The sequence below is a fragment of the Podospora anserina genome, chromosome 4, assembly GCF_000226545.1.
Source record: "Podospora anserina S mat+ genomic DNA chromosome 4, supercontig 2".
Taxonomy (NCBI): Eukaryota; Fungi; Ascomycota; class Sordariomycetes; order Sordariales; family Podosporaceae; genus Podospora; species Podospora anserina.
In genome coordinates, this window is record NW_001914835.1 from 216644 (window position 1) to 237261 (window position 20618).

The 20618-nt window shown below is 53.0% G+C and overlaps 9 protein-coding genes across 9 annotated transcripts, besides 1 other annotated feature; 5 read left to right on the forward strand and 4 right to left on the reverse strand.

Annotated features, from left to right (window-relative positions):
- Window positions 1-1151: 1151 nt before the first annotated feature.
- Window positions 1152-3049, forward strand: PODANS_4_2630 (uncharacterized protein; the record flags this gene model as incomplete). Its single annotated transcript, XM_001903881.1, has 2 exons — window positions 1152-1256; window positions 1322-3049. The coding sequence occupies 2 exons, from the start codon at window positions 1152-1154 to the stop codon at window positions 3047-3049; spliced, it is 1833 nt and encodes a 610-aa protein (XP_001903916.1).
- A 369-nt stretch (window positions 3050-3418) lies between these two features.
- Window positions 3419-3489, reverse strand: a tRNA (tRNA-Ser).
- Window positions 3490-4469: 980 nt separating this feature from the next.
- Window positions 4470-5664, reverse strand: PODANS_4_2635 (uncharacterized protein; the record flags this gene model as incomplete). The annotated part of the gene is made up of 3 exons (XM_001903882.1): window positions 4470-4692; window positions 4829-4967; window positions 5025-5664. The coding sequence occupies 3 exons, from the start codon at window positions 5662-5664 to the stop codon at window positions 4470-4472; spliced, it is 1002 nt and encodes a 333-aa protein (XP_001903917.1).
- A 383-nt stretch (window positions 5665-6047) lies between these two features.
- Window positions 6048-7274, forward strand: PODANS_4_2640 (uncharacterized protein; the record flags this gene model as incomplete). Its single annotated transcript, XM_001903883.1, has 3 exons — window positions 6048-6609; window positions 6663-6952; window positions 7005-7274. 3 exons carry the CDS (start codon window positions 6048-6050, stop codon window positions 7272-7274), a joined length of 1122 nt encoding a protein of 373 aa, XP_001903918.1.
- A 1242-nt stretch (window positions 7275-8516) lies between these two features.
- On the forward strand, window positions 8517-10157 carry PODANS_4_2650 (uncharacterized protein; the record flags this gene model as incomplete). Its single annotated transcript, XM_001903884.1, has 2 exons — window positions 8517-9675; window positions 9754-10157. The coding sequence occupies 2 exons, from the start codon at window positions 8517-8519 to the stop codon at window positions 10155-10157; spliced, it is 1563 nt and encodes a 520-aa protein (XP_001903919.1).
- A 705-nt stretch (window positions 10158-10862) lies between these two features.
- Window positions 10863-11939, reverse strand: PODANS_4_2660 (uncharacterized protein; the record flags this gene model as incomplete). Its single annotated transcript, XM_001903885.1, has 1 exon — window positions 10863-11939. The coding sequence occupies one exon, from the start codon at window positions 11937-11939 to the stop codon at window positions 10863-10865; it is 1077 nt and encodes a 358-aa protein (XP_001903920.1).
- A 581-nt stretch (window positions 11940-12520) lies between these two features.
- On the forward strand, window positions 12521-13849 carry PODANS_4_2670 (uncharacterized protein; the record flags this gene model as incomplete). The annotated part of the gene is made up of 1 exon (XM_001903886.1): window positions 12521-13849. One exon carries the CDS (start codon window positions 12521-12523, stop codon window positions 13847-13849), a length of 1329 nt encoding a protein of 442 aa, XP_001903921.1.
- Window positions 13850-14300: 451 nt separating this feature from the next.
- On the forward strand, window positions 14301-14988 carry PODANS_4_2680 (uncharacterized protein; the record flags this gene model as incomplete). The annotated part of the gene is made up of 2 exons (XM_001903887.1): window positions 14301-14351; window positions 14452-14988. The coding sequence occupies 2 exons, from the start codon at window positions 14301-14303 to the stop codon at window positions 14986-14988; spliced, it is 588 nt and encodes a 195-aa protein (XP_001903922.1).
- A 256-nt stretch (window positions 14989-15244) lies between these two features.
- On the reverse strand, window positions 15245-16768 carry PODANS_4_2690 (uncharacterized protein; the record flags this gene model as incomplete). Its single annotated transcript, XM_001903888.1, has 2 exons — window positions 15245-16213; window positions 16292-16768. 2 exons carry the CDS (start codon window positions 16766-16768, stop codon window positions 15245-15247), a joined length of 1446 nt encoding a protein of 481 aa, XP_001903923.1.
- A 2961-nt stretch (window positions 16769-19729) lies between these two features.
- PODANS_4_2710 (uncharacterized protein) lies at window positions 19730-20470 on the reverse strand (the record flags this gene model as incomplete). The annotated part of the gene is made up of 1 exon (XM_001903889.1): window positions 19730-20470. The coding sequence occupies one exon, from the start codon at window positions 20468-20470 to the stop codon at window positions 19730-19732; it is 741 nt and encodes a 246-aa protein (XP_001903924.1).
- Between the last annotated feature and the right edge of the window lie 148 nt (window positions 20471-20618).

Here is a 20618-nt window from a genome sequence, read left to right on the forward strand (position 1 = left end):
CTGGACGTCCGGGACTTCGGATTGCTTTGCGGAGCCGAGTTCCGTTCCGGCCCCCGTGGTGCCTGTGCCCTGCTGATCCAAGCTATTATATTACCTCTAAGGCTTTATATACTATAGGGCTTAAATATACTGTAAAATCTATAAATAAAAGCTGTATTTTCACAGATATTAATACTAAGAAATTTATTAGATATATATACGTAATTATTTATAGTTTTGATATAAAAAAAGTAGAATATTTTTAAAGTTTTTTAATAAAATAATATTTTATTTTATTTAATATATATAACTAGGATTTATATTATTAACTTCAAAATTAAAGTTTTATATTTAAAGGTTTATTTTAGGTAATCGAAGTAGCTTAAGTAATAGTATTAATAAATAGTTTTATACATTTATTTATAATATATTACGAAGGCTTTAGTAAGTGCTTAAAGCTAAGAGTAAACTTATTTACTATTAATATAAATACTTTAATTTATTTAAAAAAAGACTTAATTAGAAGTATCTATACTTTATAGAAAATAAATAAAATACAACTATTTTTTACCCTATCAGATTAGAAAGTCACACGCTAATATTTAAAAAAGCTGCACAAGTGTATAGACTTGTTAGGCCCCCACTTCCATCTATAGATACATATTATGCAGAGGACATTCTTTGGGGTGACTCCACTCGACCATCATCATGTCTCCTCGTGTTCTGTTGAACTTTTTACAGTGCTCGGTTGCCAGGGCACACCCTTTTCCATTGCCCAATGTAGCATTCTACCAACCCTAACCCTATTTTAGAGTTCCCCTGAACGCCCCTAACATGGCTGGCGATATCAGCATGAAGATACCCAGCCACAGAGGGTTTCAGCTCCTCGTTTCAGCCACGGCGTCGCATTCAGGCGTCATCAGCTGCGGTTTGGCGGTTGCTGCCCCGCAACCGCGCAAGCAGAACCCCACCCACGTCCCGCGACACCGGGAACCCCGCCATGAGCTTCAAGGCTCCATCCATAGCTCCCCAACCTGGAAAGTTGCTGGCACAACCAAATCACACCGCAACTCTCCCTCCCAAGTAAACTCAACTTCATAGCCACTCAATCTGCGAGTAATTTTCTCCTCTCTCTTTCCATACCTTCCATAATCAGTCGTGATATCACCAAAATGTCTATCGAGCTCGACAAGATCTTCGCCGCCTCCCCGGCGACAACCCGCGGCCAGCCAACCCAGCTCTCGGCCGATCCAAAGGGGGAGCAAATAGCTTTCGCTGTACGTCCCGTTGCTTCTTTATCTTGATATACATCATAATCTCTAATGTATAACCCCTTCAACAGTCCGGCAAATCAATCTTCCTCCGCTCCCTCACCAACCCCTCCTCCTCCAAGCAATACACCTCCCACACCACCACCACCACCGTAGCCAAGTTCTCCCCCTCGGGCTTCTACGTCGCCTCGGGCGACATCTCGGGCAAGATCCGCGTCTGGGACTCGGTCGAGGCAGTCAACACAAAAGGCGAATACCCAATCATCTCGGGCCGCATCACCGACATCGCCTGGGACGGGGACTCGCAGCGCGTCATCGCCGTCGGTGACGGCCGCGAGAGGTTCGGCCACTGCATCACTGCCGACAGCGGCAACTCGGTCGGCGAGGTGTCCGGGCACAGCAAGGTCATCAACGCGGTGGCGATCCGGCAGCAGCGCCCGCTTCGCGCGGCGACGGTGTCGGACGATGGAAGCATGTGCTTCCTGCATGGCGCCCCGTTCAAGTTCAACAGCAAGGCGACGGGGCTGCACAAGGGGTTTGTTCAGGGGACCGAGTTCAGCCCTGATGGGTCGTGGTTGGTGACGGTGGGGAGTGATAAGAGGATTCAGATTTATGACGGCAAGACTGGGGAGCCGCTTAAGGTGGTTGGGGAGGGGGTTCATACGGGGAGTATCTTGGGTGTGAGCTGGAATAAGGACTCGAAGAGGTTTGTGACGGCGAGCGCGGATAAGACGGTTAGGGTGTGGGATGTGCAGTCGGGGGAGAATGTTGCGACGTGGAAGATTGGTGAGGAAGGGAGCTCCAACCCTCAAGATCAGCAGGTTGGTGTTGTTTGGACTCGTGGGCCGCAGGAACTTATCGTCACTTTGAGCTTGAGCGGTGATTTGAACTATTTCACCGTTGGCTCTTCTACCCCACAAGCAGTAATTGAAGGCCACAACAAGAGCGTCACCGCGCTTTCGGTCACCTCAAACAGCAACGGAACCAAGGTCACAACCGGCAGCTTCGACGGCAAGGTGGTCGCCTGGGACATTGGGACTGGCGTCGGGAAGGCCCCAGAAGGCGAGGCGCATTCCAACCAAGTCGTTCAGTTCGCCTCGGCCGGTGGCAGGGTCTACAGCGTCGGATGGGACGACACCCTCCGCATCATCGACGAGGCTACAAACCTGTTCCTCGCCTCCCCAGTGAAGCTCAGCTCGCAACCGAAGGGCATCTCGGCGTCTTCGGACGGCACGATCGCGGTCGCTCTCAACTCCAGCATCGCCATCTACGACAGCGACGGCAAACTTCTCGGCGAAACACCCGTAAGCTACACCCCCACCACCATCGCCATCAGCGGCTCTTATGTCGCCGTCGGCGCAGACAACAACACGGTCCAGGTATACAACCTCGGCAGCGGAGGCAACCTCTCCCCGACCGAGAAACTGACCAACTCCACCGCCGCCATCTCAACACTGTCATTCTCCCCGGAGGGAAAGCACCTCGCGGCGGGTAACTCGTCTGGCAAGATTGTCGTGTACACCACCGGCTCGTGGGAGGTGGCCACCGACAGGTGGTCCTCCCACACGGCGAGGGTGCTGAGCATTGCGTGGAACAAGGCGGGGACGCACGCCGTGTCGGGGGGGTTGGACACGAATGTTTTTGTCTGGAGTTTGGCGAAGCCGGGGAGCAGAGTCAAGGCTGCGAATGCGCACAAGGATGGGGTGTATGGGGTTGCGTTTGTGGAGGGGGATGAAAAGGTTGTGAGCTCGGGTGGCGATGCTGCTGTTAAGGTGTGGAATGTGAAGAATTTGCAGTAAGGAGGGGAAAGGAAGGAATGAAGCGTTTATGAGTTTATGCATGGTATGGTATATTAATGGTGGTTACCTAGCCGGCGTTACTGCTGTTTTTTAATGAAGAGTATAAACTTGTTGTTAATAGATGGAGTTTGTGTACCTCAAGTTGATATGTGTGTGGTATAGGGATGTGATGATGGTATCATGAACAACACCTACGCTTACACCAGCCCTAAAGATGACAGGTTGAAAAGCCCACCAATAAAAGTTTGTTCAGTGACCCTCTAATACACTTCTTTAGACTTTGATAGCCTATACCATTCTAAAGAAAAAAGGTACATGGAAAAAGAAAATGGCAAAAAAAAGCAAACGCTGGATATCAAATACACTGTGTGACGGACCAGGAGTCGAACCTGGATCTTCGCTCAAACTCGGGAATGTAATAACCGCTATACTACCACGCCACGGAAACACATGAATCCGGTCAAATGACAGTATCAGTAAAAGCATCAAACCACCGCGATGACTTCCAACTGATTTGGCAAATGTAGCTACATCTATAGACGCAAAACGTCACAGGTATCTGCTGGACAGCTATGAATCTCTGTACATGAGCAAAGCTACCTTCGACATCCCGCTAAACTCCCTACACAATGTTCATCAATGGACCCTCGAGCTACCAGTTGTAGTGTCGGTACTCTGTTCCCTAGACCCGCCGGCCCAGTTAGATTGCCCTCTCCCAGTGATCTTTCCCAATAAATCCACATTCAGCCAACTCCCGTCTGTTTCTTCTAGTGTTTACCCTCGGTCTCATGCGGATTTCAACGGTGTCGTGCTTCTTCCTCTCCATTTTAGCTCTCTCTCTTCTCTCGAATTGATCGATTCCGTTCATAGCCACTCTCGTACGTTCCCCAACTGAGATACCAGACTGACGAGATCCATCACAAAGCGTACCCAAACATCACAGTAGGCCCTAGCGGCAATTCCAGCATAGAGTGCGACCATCCAACCAAAGAGGGGCGGCGATTCCAACACAGAGGACCACACCCGACCAGAAGAGAGCGTGTGCAAGAATTAGAAACAGTACCCTCACCAACGCAAAGACCAGTCTGAGGACCCAACAAAGAGCTCTCGCTAGAGACAAGAAAAGGTTGTCGATTAACTTGTCCAGCTTGCCCGCGGGGTTGCAGTCGGTGGCAGCCGGAGATCTCGGCTCTTTCAGCAGTGATGTCTGGCGTCCCAAATCCTGTCCTTCTACCAGTACATGGCAGTTCACATCAGACTTCTCCTTGACTGGCGTAGTGTGCCTATATTCTCGCATCGACTCGCTCAGTCGTGCAGAGCACTTCGAGTCCGGTATGCTAGTCTTCACCACAACGGCAACATCGCGCTGTCCAATTTGAATTTCCGACACTGTGTCACCGCTGCCATCACAGTTGGATTTCTAGTCCAGTTGCATCCGTGCGGCGTCAGCTGGCTCGACAGCGGCGTCAAGAGTTGGGCTGCCAGCCCCAGTTTCAGCTTCCTCCCGGGTTTCCTGTCTCTTGTCAAGCGACTCCAGTTGCAGCAAGTGTTTCTTGCGCTCAAACTCCTCTGGATAACACGTCAGTACCACCCAATCGAAGAGCTTGAAGCGTTCTGCCTCCGGGACAGGGAACGGCGCAGGCCTGTATGGGGGAAGGTGGTCCAGCCTGCCTTTTTGGATGAGCTGTAGGACTTTGTCAATGGCATGGGGAAGGTTGCTGTAGCACTGTTAATTTTGGCTGTACAAGATGTCCGAGCTCCTGGGAACTGAATACTTACTGAATCTTCCCATGGACCGCCCAGCCCTGCCTTTGCACCTCCACAGCAAGCTCCAGTTGGTGATTATCCATCAATGTTGGATTGGGCACCACAATCAAGGGAGCCCCATATCTTCTGACTTCGAGGATGGTTCCCGCACCTGTTTAAATATCAGCTTTCTCAACTCCTGGGTATGAGTGATAAGCAAAGAGCTCACCCGCGTGCGCAATGACACACCCTGCCAAGCTCTTGCCTAGCTCGCCACGGCATTCCAGCATATAAGGCTTCAGAACAGGAGCATAGGAGAAGCACTCCACCTGCAAGTCTGCCAGCAACTCCCCTGAGCGCAAGGCCTCGAGTTGAGTCTCAAACCAAGCAAGGTTAGGACCACATTGGACCGTCAACTTCTTGAACCCGGCGACCTGTAGGCGAGTGAGGAAAGGGCCAGTGATGACCTGCTCGAGAAGAGGCAGGAAAGAAGCGATCGAGCCGATGGTGACAAAACAGTTACGTCCAGAGAGGACTGGGGATTCCTCAGTCGAGGCCATTTGAGGGGCAGAACTGGGTGTTGATGTTGATCTTGAACTAGATGTGAGGTCCAAGCAGTGCCCATTGTCTTGGCTCCTGTCCGAATCGGGACAGGTGGCGTCCGTGTTAGTGATGGCAGCCGGCAATGTCCTGTTATCGTTATCGGGCATCATATCGATATCGAACGACCTTGAGAGGTTCCTCACACGTTCAGGGTCGGGCTTTTGCTGGGAACCGCCGTGGTGAGAGTCCCCTGTATCGTTGAGGGTCCCAGCTACCGAGTAGGCAGGACTCGGTGGTGTAGCGGCCCTGGAAGTTGAAGTGGTCATGCTGTCGTTGTTTCTTGTGGCTGTGAGCTAGCCAGTGCGAATGCTGAGGGTGGTCAAGATTAGCTTTGCAATTCCACCAAATTCTGGGAACGAAGTGAAGAGAAGGAGGTAGAATAAAGTTAAGTTCTCAGTTAAAGAGCAGAAATTTCTTTCATTTGGCCATGAGGGCTCTTGTCACAACACTGGCAAGTGCTCGCAACTTGGAATGTGCAAGTCCAAGTGTGGCGCAAAGATGTGGCTCGTGCTCAGCCAAGCTCAGCTCAGCCAGCACCGAGCGGCCGGGCCAAACTCCAAATTTTTGGCGACGAGAAGTTCCGGCCGCGCAGTGGAAGCCCCCGTGTAAGCACCCCTCCACCGATCCCGACCGACCCCAACTTCCCGGGATGGCTTCCGCCGCCAATTCTTTCCGGCTATGCCTCCGGGCTAGCAGACAATTATCAGTACGACCTGCAGCGTCCCCCCTCCTGCGCCGGGCCTTGACCACAACCGCCCCGCAATGCGCTCGCCCAGGTCGCAAAAAGGGCTGGAAAGACCCCAGCGACAACTTCGAGTTTCCTGAGCCATACGAGGGCAGGGTCTTCCAAGATTTGGGCGAACAGTTGAGGTACTCTCTGGAAAACGACGAGTTGGCCGAGGCCGACAGGGCTGCCGTTCAGCAGGCCCTGGCGAGCTGGGAGAACAAGCCAAACGAGGAGAAGATGGAGGAGCAGCAGATTGTCAAAGAAATTGACAAGGAGTTTGCCCCTCTGAGAGCACCTGTTCGTGCTAGGAGAAACTCTTTCTGGCACGAGGAAGAGCAGGATACCGACTTGATCACCGACGAGGTTGGGGAGGACGACTTTGAGGAGAATGACATGATGGCTATGGGTCACGCCAAGCTGGAGGAGCACCGCGAGTACAGAGAATACGCACGTATTGCCGTGTGGGAGATGCCATTGCTTTCGAGTACGTGCCTCTGAGTCATGCTGCTGAGAGTATGTGGTGCTAACACCCGCCAGAATTCGCAAAGAAGTTCGTGCCGCCCAAGAATAATGAGGTTCTTCGTTTCCGGTACACCACATATATGGGTGAATTCCACCCTGCTGACCGCAAGGTCGTGGTCGAGTTTGACCCCCGGGATTTGTTCGAGCTCACCGAGGTTCAGCGAGACAAGCTTCGCAAACTGGCTGGTGCCAGATACAACCCAGAAAGGGGAATCATCAAAATGAGTTGCGAGAAATTCGAACTCCCAGCCCAGAACAAGCGATGGCTTGGTGACACGATTGCCAAGTTGATCACTGCGGCCAAGGTAGGATGAATCGATCCTCTACCGAGACCATAATGCTGATCAGATCATCTAGGACCCCACGGATACGTTTGAGGACATCCCCTTGGACACCCGGCACCACAAGTTCAAGAGCATCCCGAAGTACCCCAAGGAGTGGTACATGTCAAACCAACGAAGGCAGCAGCTCTTGGCTCAGAGACGAGAGTCTTTGAAGCTGGATCATAACAAGAGACAGAACAGTCAACTGATTGATGGTGTAAAGGTGATCCAACAGGGCGCGCTTTCTACGCTCTCTGCGTCGAAGGAGAAGGAGCCCGTGGCAGTGCGGGTCAAGCCTCTATAGAGAGAGCGTGTGAGAGGGTTCTCACCCGGCGCCACTACCGTCAGCCGCCTGGTGGTATGCTGGCTGGCGGCTGTCGTAGTTGGAGCGGAAAATGTACATCATCTGTAAAAAGTAAAGAGAACATGTCAAATGTGTATAATAGACGATTGGTACTGATTGCCGGTGTTGAAGGTTAAGGGGCGACCCCTGAAGCAAGCCTTGCACCCCCACAACCCCTAACCCTATAGGTTTCTCTCGTTAAAATCTCAACGGGTTGCCAACTTGACTTGCCAGAGACGTCAAGCATGAACCTGGTACCTGGGAGGCTCCGAAACGGCCCCACGTCTCGACCGGAGCATATCCACGAATGCTTATCAAGCTGGCGGGTTTCTCACTTCGGGAATTAAAAAGAAACCGTCGATCGGTATTCTTCGCTTTTTGGAGCAGTTCTGGCTCCTCGAACAATCAAATGTTTGAAGGTGAGAGCCTCGGCAGCCCTTTGTCTCTGAGAGGGTGGGGTAGCATCCAGCACCAAACGTTTGGGCCAACTTGTGCCACTCGACTTGTGAGACTCGAGAGGGGGATGCTGCAGATGACCCCTGCATGCAGATGGTTAGTTGACTTCCATTGCAGTTCACACAGAGGATGCCATCTCAGCCTTCTATGAACTGGATCTCCTTTGGGATCCCCCGAACGTTTCACTGAATGGAAAGATAGTACACGTGTCGCCCACGTCTTGTCTGCTGCAACGCAAATCTAAAGACTGAACTCCGCCGAGAGTTCATGACTATATACCTAAGGCCCTTCTAGAAATGTTCAACACCACGTAGAGGCCGATGTAATTAGCGGCGGGCATGATGGGATGGCAAGGGGATGCTAGTGCAGCGCAAAGATGGGGTAGCACTCTGGGCGGCGAGAGGTGCCTCGGCTCCATCCACTTATTTTGATTAGGGATGCATCGGATTTCGATCGCATGCATGTTTCTTTTTCTTGAAGAAGGTCAGCCCTCCGGTGCCGTTCCTGCTTCTGGATAAAGACCCTGCTCCTGTGATGATTTTGGGACTGCCTACCTAGCTGTTGAAAACTCTTGTTTCTGCCACCTTTTGCTTCTCCTTTTTCTCTCGAACTTCCAGGTTGTCTGCTTCCATTCTCTCCATCGCTTTTGCGCCAGTTCATCGACCCTGCGCCAAAACCGAGCGGACCGACGCACGCACGCACGCACGCACGTGAAAGCCACCGGCGGGAAGAGACACACGACACAAGATGGCTACCAAAGCTCCCGAGTTCCAGGCCACGGCCCTGGAGGCCATTCCCAAGATCGCCAGCCTCGCTCGCGGTCAGTTCCGCACTCACAAGACCAAGAACGTCGAATGGCGCAAGACGCAGCTTCGCAAACTCTACTGGGCCCTCGAGGACTTCAAGCCCCAGCTCGTTGAGGCGCTCAAGAGCGATCTTGGAAAGTCTAGCTTCGAGGCCCTCCTCACAGAGGTTGACTGGGTGAAGAAGGACTGCATGTGGATGCTCGACCATCTCGACAGCTTTGTCAAGGACCAGAAGCTGGGCTCTCCCGATGTCCCCGCCACTTATTCCATCATGAACTTCCGCGTCAAGAAGGAGCCCCTCGGAACCGTCCTCATCATTGGCCCCTACAACTACCCCATCCAGCTCCTTCTGTGCCCTCTTGTTGGCGCCATCGCCGCCGGCTGTACCGCCGTCCTCAAGCCCTCCGAGCTCACCCCCGCGTGCGCCATGTGGACCAAGGAGCTGATCGAGAAGCGCCTCGACTCTGGATCCTTCTCGGTTGTCAACGGTGCCATCCCCGAGACCAACGCGCTCATGACCGAGAAGTGGGACAAGATTTTCTTCACCGGCAGCGCCCAGGTCGGCTCCATCATTGCCCAAAAGGCTGCCCAGACACTCACCCCCGTTGTCCTCGAGCTCGGCGGCAAGAACCCCGCCTTCATCACCAAGAACTGCGGCAACTTGGCCCTGGCGGCCAGGAGACTCCTCTGGGGCAAGACCCAGAACGCCGGTCAGGTCTGCATGTCCCAGAACTATGTTCTCATCGACAAGGACCTCGTGCCTACTTTTATCGAGTTCCTCAAGGTCGCCTACAAGGACATGTTCCCCAACGGTGCCAAGGCCAGCCCCGATCTTTCGCGCATTGTGAACAAGAGGCACTTCCACCGCATCAAGAAGATGTTGGATGACACCCAGGGCAAGATCGTCATGGGTGGTGAGCTGGATGAGAGTGAGCTGTACATTGAGCCCACGGCTGTGCTGGTCAACTCTGTCAACGACTCGATGATGCAGGAGGAGTCTTTTGGTCCTATTTTCTCCATTTACCCGGTCAACACTTTGGATGAGGCGCTCAACATTGCCAACTTGATCCACAAGACGCCTTTGTCGCTGTTTACTTTTGGTAACAAGGCTGAGAACAACAGAAGCACGCGCCCCTTTTTCTACCCCTTAACCATGACAAATAGCTAACGGCATCCAGTTCTCAACGAGATGACCTCGGGCGGTGCGACCATCAACGACGGCTTCTTCCACGGCGCGGTCAACACGGTCCCCTTTGGCGGCGTTGGCGATTCCGGCTGGGGTGCCTACCGCGGAAAGGCCTCCTTCGACTCCTTCACCCACTTCCGCACCATCGCCGAGACGCCCGGCTGGGCCGAGAAGCTCATCCGCGTGCGGTACATGCCCTACGACTTCAAGGCCCTCGCCTTCCTCAACCGCCTCACCGAGAAGTCGCCCAACTTTGACCGCAGCGGCAAGGTCGTCAAGGGGTTCGGCTATTGGATCAAGTTTCTGTTTGGTCTGGGCGGCAAGAGCGCCAAAGGTGCGTTCTTGAGGTGGCTTGTTGTCTTGGTGGCTCACTACATGTACACGAACCGATCCTAAGGATTCGGGACTGTGATTTGTGACTTTTGTACAGGGTTGTTTTGGGTGTTTTGTTTTAGCCTTGCTTTTTTGCGATTCCCCCCTGTGTCATGTTATACTCCCGATGAGAAGAAATGAAAAAGAGAAGAAACGGTTTCTAATGATTTTTTTTTTTGCTGTGTTTATAGACGACGATTATGAGAGACTCTCTTCCGAAGCTTGATGTTAGCGGACCACTTTTTGACCCAAGAGCCGAGCGACCACCTTTCCAACCACCACACCAACCGAACCGAACTGGATGAACTTGCATCGGCCAAGCTTCCTTCCACGACACATATTACTACCTAATCTTTTTTTATACCTCGTGCTGTACTATCACCATTACTTGTACTATATGGGCTGGCATATATTTTTTTCTTCTGTTTTTTTTATTAAAAAGATTCATGAAAGGCGGCAGGTGGAAAAGGAAACGGCTCATGCTATTAGGCTTGATGGTCATGGAACAGGATACCGGGTCTTTTGTTTTCAGGCATTTACAACATCATATATGTATTACCTACGCAAGCAGGCGTGGCATATTTTTATGGCGTGTCTGGTGCGGAGGGAGTAAATTATATCTTCTTTTTGATATCATATGCCAAATTGTCTTGTGAATGGGTGTAACATGCATGCCCAACCCGAGCGTTCCTTTTTACATTATCTATCCATTCCCCCCCCCCTTTCCGATCAATTCCTCAACGTTCTTGTCAACTCCTCCCCCCTCTGCCCGCCCAAATAGATATCCTCCGCCCCCGTCTCCCCCAACATGGCCATCTCACAAGCCTCGGCATACCCCCGTATCACCATATCCTCATCCACCCTGCACCCATTCTCCACCAACGCCGTCACGACGTTCCTCAGTCTAGCAATCTCCCTCATGGTAGCGCTGTCAATAAAGTCATTCTGACTGCTGTACACCCCCGCGCTGACATTCTCCTCCATATTCGTAATCCCCATATGCTTCTGCTCCAGCTCCTTGGCCACCTGCTCAACATGCTTGCTGATCCAGACGTAACCATTCACCCCCAGTATAACATCCATCTTCCCCCCTCCGTTCTGCCCCTCCATCGTCCAGACCTGTCTCCTCGACCGTACCACCCCGGACCCGCCGCCCTGCCCAGAAAGAGCAACAAACAGCCCGTTGCGGAGTTTTCCGTATTTGAGCGAGCGCGTGTGGAGGATTGCGCCTCCGTCCTGGAAGAGCTGCTGCACTTCGGCGACGACGAGGTCGCCCTCGGCGAAGAAGGTGCGGATTTGGAGCTCGTCGGTTTCTGTGCGCTTGCGGAGGATGCCGCCGGGGAGGTTGATGGCTGAGAGGGGGAGGGAGGCGAGCTGGATCGAGTTGATGTCTACGCGCCAGCGCTTGGCTTGGACTTCGAGGATGCGGCCTACTACTAGGTCGCCTACCTCGGGGGTGTAGCGGGCGCGGAGGGGGGAGACGGAGATGAGCTTGTTGGTGCGTGTGGTGATGCCGGCGAGGGAGGAGGTGATGTTTGTAGTGCTGGGGGGGATGTAGGTGCCGTGGCCGCGCATCCATTTGGGGGTCTGGGGTGATGAGGGTGCCGGGGGTGACCAGGTTTGTGAAGAAGAGAGCTGTTGAAAGAGATGGGTGGATTTTGGTGGGAGAGGAGGCCGAGGGAGGCGAAAGTCGAGGTGGGCGCCTCCTCCGCCGTCGTCGCTGGAGAGGTCGGAGTCGGAGTCGGAGATGTCGTGGGGGGAAGGGGGTGGGTGGGAGGGTTTGAGAGAGAGAATTGTGATAGGCATTTTCTTGTGAGTGAGACCTCAGAGGTCTGATATTGAGGTGGGGTGAGATGAAACTTCGATTTTTGGAAGGATTGATGAAGTTGATACGGTGGCGGTTTGAAGGGTATCTCTAGACTCTCAAACGTCGAACTTATTTTGCTGTTGTAGAGTTGGGTTGTGAACTAAATGAGATGAGTGTTTTCTACTTCCTCACATCTCAAAAGCGATGTGAAGCTCGAGCCTCCAAAATTCAGTTTCCACACTTCCGTTTCCCGAACGGTAGCTAGCCAAGCAATGCCCCACCCCCGGATTTTCTCCGTTTTTGATTCTAGCTTTTCTGCAGCTTTTCTTGCCTGCCGCCGCGAGTCCCGCTAATGCTTTCCCGCCCTCGCTTCCCGTTCGTGACCCGAATCCGTCATCTCATCCCGTCACTGATCACAAGCAGCTTCCTTGATTGATCGATTGATTGATCATGACCTCTTCTTTCCTGCTGTAGCTCATGAGGCGACCGCCCTGAACCGTCCCCAGCTTCACATGGCTGGGACACTGCCGGATATTACATGTTTTCTACAACAACAACAACTGCAAAGCCAACACCGATTATGACTCTGCTGCTACGAGGGCCCTGTCGCCTGCTCGCCCCCCACAGACATGCGACACGCCGTCCCCGCGCAGGGGCAGTCTGCACATCACCACCATCGTCACGGTTCATAGCTCAACCACAACGCCGAAATGCCTCGTCTTCTTCCACCGACAACAATGCGCAACAGCAGCCCCCTTCCTCCTCTCCTGCCCCGCGACGAACTCGCCCGAAAACAGCCCTCTTCTTCCCCGGTCAGGGCGTCCAAAAGGTCGGCATGCTCGCCCCTTGGCTCGAAGCCTTCCCCACCACCGCCGTGCCGATAGTCGAAGAAATAGACCACATTGTCGGGTATAGACTCTCGGACGTGATCGCCAATGGCCCGTCCAAAGACCTCAACCTCACCCCCAACGCCCAGCCCGCCATCATGGCGACCTCGATCCTGATACTGCGTATCCTAGAAAAGGAATTCGGGTTCAAGGTGGATGAACGAGTGGATTTCACACTGGGACATTCCCTGGGGGAGTTTGCGGCACTGGTGTCGTCTGGCTACATTGAATTCGAAGACTCGCTGCACATGGTGCAGAAACGGGCCGAGGCCATGGCGGATGCGACGAGGAAGGCAGAGGAGGAGTACGGAGGGGAGTATGGCATGGTGGCTATTGTTTCCGAGCCGCCGCACATGCAGCAGTTGATAGCTGCGATCGAGGAGTTTGTTGGGTATGGGAGCGAGGGGGGGAAGAGCGAGAGTGCGGAGAACAGGTCGCCGATCGAGCAGGTGCTTATTGCGAATGTTAATTCCAAGAACCAGATTGTGCTGTCGGGGAATATTGAACGGATCAAGACGCTGGTGGCGCATGTGAGGCAGTTTTTGGGGCACGATCCTAGGGCTGTGAGGCTGAAGAGTGATAGTCCTTTTCATAGCCCGATTATGAAGCCTGCTGTGGGGGTTATGCATAGGATTTTGAACGGGAGGAGTCGTCGGGTGAGGGGGAGGGAGGGGGAGGATATTGTTAGCTGGCCGGGCTTGGTGCCGTGTGTGAGTAATGTGACGGCGAGGGTGTTTGGGAGTAGGGAAGAAGTAAAGGATTTGCTGGCGAGGCAGTGTTTGGAGACTGTTCAGTGGTGGGGGAGCATCAAGTATTTGGATCAGGAGGAGAAGGTGAGGAGGTGGGTGGGGATTGGGCCGGGGAAGGTTGGGAGGAACTTGGTGGGCAAGGAGGTGGGGATGAGAGGGAAGGATGCGGTCAAGGGGGGTGGTGTGTGGGCTATTACTGATCCGAGCGAGATTGAGGAGGTGTTGAGGGGGTTGGAGGAGACGGAGAATTTGGTGGAGGAGGAGGCCGAGTGATTTTTACGGGAGAGAGTATTATTATACCACTTGCGTATGGATATGGACATGGAAGTGGTTTGGTTTGACATGTTCAACAGCGAGCAGCGGGCGGCGGTTTGGCGTTTGGGTTATTTGGGGGGGGGATTGATGTGCCCACCTAGGATACGGACTGTAATTGGTTACCCATTTATTTTCTACTCTTTACTCACGTCACAGGGGTAATTGTCTGTGGCATATGTTGGATGCTATGTCTATGATAACTGGATGTGTAAGTGAAGGACTATGGGCCGCCCCAAAACGGTGACCCACCAGTGCGGTACCTAGACTAGACTAAGCCCCTGCGGCCCAAACAGCTGGCGTTAGCGGGGGGAGCTTTGACCGCTGACATGCGCCTCCTTTCCAGCGCCCGTCCATCGAGGTTCTCTTTTTAAACCATACCACCACCCTAAAGGTAAATCCTCCGCACAAGATGTCGACTACCCTCCCCTCAATTGCCTGCTTGGGCGTAATAGGTCGAAACGTATGTCTCTCTCTCTCTCTCTCTCTCTCTCTCTTTCTTCTCTTTCTTTTTTTCTTTTCACTCTTTCTTCTAGGAAAGCGCAAACTGACGGTCAACTTAGAACAACCCCCTCCACATCTCCATCTTCAACTCCTACGACCCCTCCACCAACTCGTTCCGTCCAGTCCGCACGCCCCTCCAATTTTCCTTACTGCTCTCCTCCACCCTCGACATCTTTGAGCTCCGATCCCGCGCCCACGCCGCCCAGGGGACCGGCCTGACAGGTGACTTTGGCCTGCTGCACGCGGTAGACGAGAAGCTGGCGGCCTATGGCTTCGAGACCAACACGGGGGTGAAGTTTGTGGTCGTGGTGGACATGAGAGGGAGGAGAGCGTCGACTGCTGCTGCTGGCGTGGGAGAGGATGGGAAGAAGAGCAGCGCGGTGGGGACGACGGGGGTGGGGCTGAGAGAAGGAGAGATGAGGGTTGTGTTCAAGGCGATGCAGGCGGCGTATATCCGGTTGATGCAGAACCCTTTTTACGATCCGGATGAGCATAGCCCGCTGACGGGGCCGGGGAAGAAGATTACGAGTAGGAGGTTTGGGGAGGAGATGAGGAAGATTGGGGAGGGGTGGGTGCCGGGGGTGACGAGTTTGTGATTTTGAGTAGCTACGGTGGGTGTGTGTGCTAATGGGCGTTTGAAAAAGGGGATACCTGGGTGTTTTTGGCGTTTTTTTTTAATCACAGCATTTCTTTTTCCAACGAAACAGAGACATTGTTTCTTTCAAGCAAGCGAAAACAGGGTTTATATTTACGGTTAGGATAGGTACGAGAGGTAACCAATCCGGAGAAGCCAACCAAAACGCCAATCATCATCCCTAGTATGTACAGGAACTTCATCACCAGCAAATCTCGTCACTCGAACGAATTCGTCAGACTAAATTCCTCAAACGGCATTCCCTCCTCCCAGGCCTCCTCCCCTCCCTCGGGCCTCACAACTTTTGCCCACCCCGTCACCAACGCCCTCCAGTAACACGCCTCGGCCGCTTTGGAGAAATACCCCCCTCCGACAAACAGCTCCCTCTGCCTAGTGGCGATCCCCTCGGCAACCTCTGGGTTTTCTTCTAACCACCTCACCGTCTCCTCCAAATCAGACCAGTCAGGCTTGACAAAAACAATATTCGCCTCCCTCGCGTCCACACCCGTCCCCCAAGCGCCCTTGACTCGTTCAGTCGTCTCCCACCTCTTGCCGGTCAACTTCCCACTGTAGACGGGTCTCACAAGATGGGTGGTGTGCTGCATCCAGAGAATGGGGGGCGTCAAAACGACGCTCTGGCACATTTGCAGAAATTGAAACCGGCCCGAGTAGGCGATTCCCTCGGTGTGGATGACGTATTTGTAGCGGCAAAAGTCCTGGATAGGCAAGGCGTTGGTTGCGTTGCGGTTTTTGCCTGTCCACTCTAGCTTTTGGACGTCGAAGATTTCGGGGTGGGGGCGGGTGGTTTGGAGGAGGTTTTGGCGGAGGTGGGGGGAGCGGACCGAGTTGAACCAGGTTGTTCCGCGCCAGACGGCTTTGGGGATTTTGGAGGGGAAGGGGAGGGTTGATTCGAGGGAGGTGATGAGGGAGGCGGCGTGGGGGAGGGAGCGGATGAAGGGGAGGGGCCAGGACCAGAAGGAGAAGTGGGGGATTAGGAAGAGGCGTTGTTGTTGGGTGTTGGTTGGGGAGGGGGCTTTGGGGGGGAAGATGGGGGAGGAGGCGGGGCGGGAGTAGGACCAGGCTGTGCGAAGGGTGTCTTGGAAGTTGCGGGTGAAGAGGGTGTTTGGGAGGGGGGAGGGGGAGGTGAGGAGGGCGCGGTTGAGTTGGTGGAGGGAGGCGGTGCGGGACTGTTTCCCCCTGGGGGGGGGGGGAGGATGTTAGTGAGGGGGGATGAAGAGGGGGGGGATGAACTGGGGGGTGTTTACGTTTGACATTTCTTGTGACAGATCTTTTCGTCGCTGGGCGTGGATGATGTAGATTTGCCCGTCTTTGATCCTTCCTTGTAATGGGCCTTGGTTGTTGGAGTATCTCTTCATGGTGAACGGACCCTCGGCGACGGCATCGTCGATTTCTTTGGTGAGGCCTGGGAAGGCAGCATTGCATTGGTCTTCGTCTAGGGAAAGATTGTTGAGCAGCTCTGGGGGTGGCGGTCTTTGGCTTAGTTGTTGTTTGGAAAGTGCTGGCTTCAAAGACGACGACGACGACGACGACGATGATGATGATGGTGTCCTCCAGAGAAACACAAAGCAGTAAAACACGAGGATTCCACCCGCGATGAGTGTTATTTGTGTTATTCGTCGCTTTTGTCGGTGTTTCATTTTCATCTTCATTCGACTCGAGGATGTGTGTATTGGGAGAGATATTGGTTTGGACATCGGGATACTGAAGCGCTTTTCGAGCATCGTGTCGGTTTGATCTCATCTATCGTCGCTTGAATCTGCGGAGAGAAGGATTTCTTCACCACAACCTGGCCCAGGCAAGGAGAAAAAAAGATGTACATCAAAGATGCATAGTGTTGAACATGTGGTTGCTCTTCTCCCGCGCTGTTCCCGAACCAGCACGGCGATGTGAAAACGATGTCATCAGCACCTCTGTCCCAGGAAAGAGAGACGGCAGGTAGCGTACAAGACGAATGGCACACGGGGTCTAGCGAGAAGGAAACAAACAGTATCAAAATCTGGGGAGAGTCGCATGTTGGACCTGCGGGGTCTCCCAAGACTTCAAATCCCAGGTTGAACGTTGACAAGACCTCAACCCGCGGCGGCTCTTGCTCCGAAGCCATCGATCGCCCCCGATGTAGAGAGAGATCATGCTCACCCTTACAGGGAGACACCGCATCTAATTTGAGGAAGGGGGTGCTGCCCGGCAAAAGAAGCGGTACTTACGCAACCAGCCACAGGAAAGCTCGCCAGATTTCAATCTATCTTTCTATTCTTCCAGTGGTAGCTTGTGCAACAGTACCATACAACGTGCAAGTGCCTCTTGGTGTTTCCCCTACCCTACCACTTCCCCCTCCGAGAGCTGCGCGATTGTCCCGATCTAGCAACTCCCCCAGAGCCACCAAGACTCAAGCCCCCCCGATGTAACCCTGCGACCGTTCTTCCCCACAAGTTTGACCAACCAATCGTTCGAGTCGTCGAGAGTTCCGATTCCGTGTCTGTCAAAACCTGGGGGGCGCTAACGCACGATAAAAGGCGAGACGGGTAGGTAGCTTGTGTGTGGTTGTTTCCGGGTTTGATATGGGAAGCGAAACACGGCACGATAGGGTGTGAAAAGCTTCATGTCTGAGATACGGAGGCATTGAGAGCTGCTATGGTCAGTTTCATTCTGACCATGGCGCAAACACCAGGTAAACGCCTGTGAGCTATCTCGATGTGATAACTTCCTATAGGGGGGATGGTTGTTTCTGAAAGTTCAAGATCAACCACTTCATAGGCACGCAGTTTTGCCCCTCATTGTCATTTTCACCTCGCCACTGCACAGTCACAATATTGACCAGCATATCTCACACCCCTCTTTGATTCAGCAAACACTTTTGAACATTGCTAACCCTGCCCACAGTCCACCTCTGTTGACTTCTGGACTATTCGAGACTGTTCATTTTCCAAGTAATGCCTATTAGACCCAAAGAGATACCTAGTCACGTTATCGACAAGATAAATCTCACTAGAACAACAGCAACAACAACAACAGCAACAACAACAACAGCAACAACAACAACAACAACAACAACAACAACAACAGCAACAACAACTCATGTTATAAACCTGACCACGTCCCAGACGATATCTTAGTCAATACCCCTTTAAAGATACCTAGTCAGCAGGCCTTCGAAGATCGACTAACAGCAGTGTCTATGGGTTTAGTATAGTGAAAAGTGGTATAATTGGGGCTGACATAACTCGAAGCGGTATTGCTGGGGCTACCTTAGGGCGCCTGTAATCAATGTTGTGGGGACCGGGACGACAAACATTAGGATCTATAGAGCTAGGGTAGCGAGAACCGACGTTGCTGGGGCCGCCATGACGAAAAGCTATTTCGGTCGAGTCGCTGCTTTCAGAGCCGGTGTTTCTAGAGCCCCTGCTGCTAGGCCCGGAATAATTAGCAGAAGTCTTGTTGGGGCCGGTATGACGAGAATCGATACCGCTCGGGCCGTCTTGGCTGGTGCCGGTGTTGCTAGAGCCAGTGTTATTGGGACCGGCTTCCTTAGAATTGGACCTTGGTAGTGCCTGGGCCGGTGTTGCTGGGTTCCAGGGGTTGCTAGACTCGGCGTGCCTAGAACTGGTATTACTGGATTTCGGGTTGCCGGAATCAGCTTGCCTAGAGCTGGTGTTCTTGGACTTGGACTTGGGGTTGTTTGATTCGGTGTGTCTGGAACCGACGTGTCTGGAACCGCTGTTGGGGGCGTTGCTGGATTCAGTGCTGCTGGGCTCGATTTGCCTAGGGCCGGTACTGCTGGACTCGGGGTTACTGGACTCGGCATGCCTAGAGCCGGTAGTGCTGCTCGTCATGTTGAATACAGCTGTTGGCTAGAAGTATTATGGTAAAACGAACGTGGTCGGTTATGTGTGTAGTCACATTTGTGAGAGGACAAAATGGTGCAGTTGAATGACGGGAGCTTGGGTACCTGAGTTTTCTAGTGATCCCTTTTGGGGAATCACGGGAATTAGAGCCCCAGCAACAACCAGAGGCTCTTGCCGACAGTCCAAATGGCAAGAGACATGGAGATGTTCTTCGGTAGTTGGGAAAGTACTGCAGTGTGACAGCCCTGGGTTGTCATACACGCCATAGCACTCAGATTCCGAGACCTATTGTTCATGGAATATATATACATTGTTTTGTACATGTTACCATCAACAACTCATCAAAAGACCCTCCTTCCAAATGAGATTAGGATTACAGAGCCTGTCGGTTATGTAAACGTCAAATGAGCCCATCTGAAGTCGTATATACGCCACCTTTCACCTCGTCTAGAACCGCAAGCCAAGAGTCAAACTAAAACGATATTGTGACAGCCCTCCATGAGTCTCCGGCTACATACGTACAAGAACAAAAGCACTATACATGAATACACCCCAGTGGTATAAATAAACGCCTCTTTATGCTTCCCGGTCTAATGATTCTGTTGTTCCCTCCAGCTTCATGGAAACCGCCACCGCTCCCAAATCCCAAATCCGTTCAAAAAGATGAAAAAGACTCCGCTGTGTCCATGCGTTCCAGGCGATGCTATGCGTTTTGGTCATCGACAACCCAGTGCCTCCCAATCGTGTGTACCCTCCCGAAAACGCCGAGAAAAAAAGACCAAGAATATGATGTGCGTGTGTAAAGTGTGCAAAGGCGTATGAGTAGTTCGAAGCAAGTGACTAAACGTGCCTTGTGCGTTTCCCACCGCCAAACATATCCTTTCCGTTCCCGAGATCGACACCGTTTAGGTCGAAGTACTCAGCGAGGTTCATCTTTCTCTTGTGGCCCGCGCCCTGTCCCAAATCTCTCCGTGTCCTCCCAGGTCGTACATCTCTTCTTCTGGTGTTGCGTGGTGTCGTCCGGTTTGATGTGTTATGGTTTGATGCTTGGTTGGCATCAGACAGGTTGAGGTTGGCGAGCCGCATGGCCTCATCGTGAGGATAAGCATGTGCTGACTGGAAGTTGAAGGTATCCTGCGTAGGAACAACAAAGTCGACCTCCTCCACTATCGGGCTAGGCGGACAGGGAACCGTTGCAAGAACCGGAGGCGCCGAATCTCTCATCTGGACCTCGTCCCGGTCGACAGATGTTTGTGCTGCCGGAGGGCTCGTTCGTTGTGCCTGAGGGGATGAGGCGGCAGGCTCGGGCTTCTCGGGCTCGTCGTCGCTCTCGATGGATGGGGGTGTGGTGTCCCTAGTCTCTGATCTATCCATCGCCCATTTCCGGATCTTTGAGCCTACATCACCAGCAGACAGTCCGATGTTTTCTTTGTCCAGAAAGGCAATCAGGTCTTCAAGACAGTCTTGATAGCCATCGGCGCGAGACTTGGTTTGCGCGGCCGCTGACGTCTTGTAGAGCTTGGTGACGGACAGTGCAGCAGCCCGGAAGGCATCGAGAAGCTCGTGCGAATCGGCGCTCATGGCTGAATGTGAAGCTGTAGGCGGTAAAATGAGGCGAGGTCTCGTCCACGCCCTGGCAGTCTATGAGGTTGTCGAAGTCGGTGGAAAGCTTCGGGGGTGATGACTCTGCCTGATTACTGGGGAGATCGAGGTACTGAGGGGTTTTCGC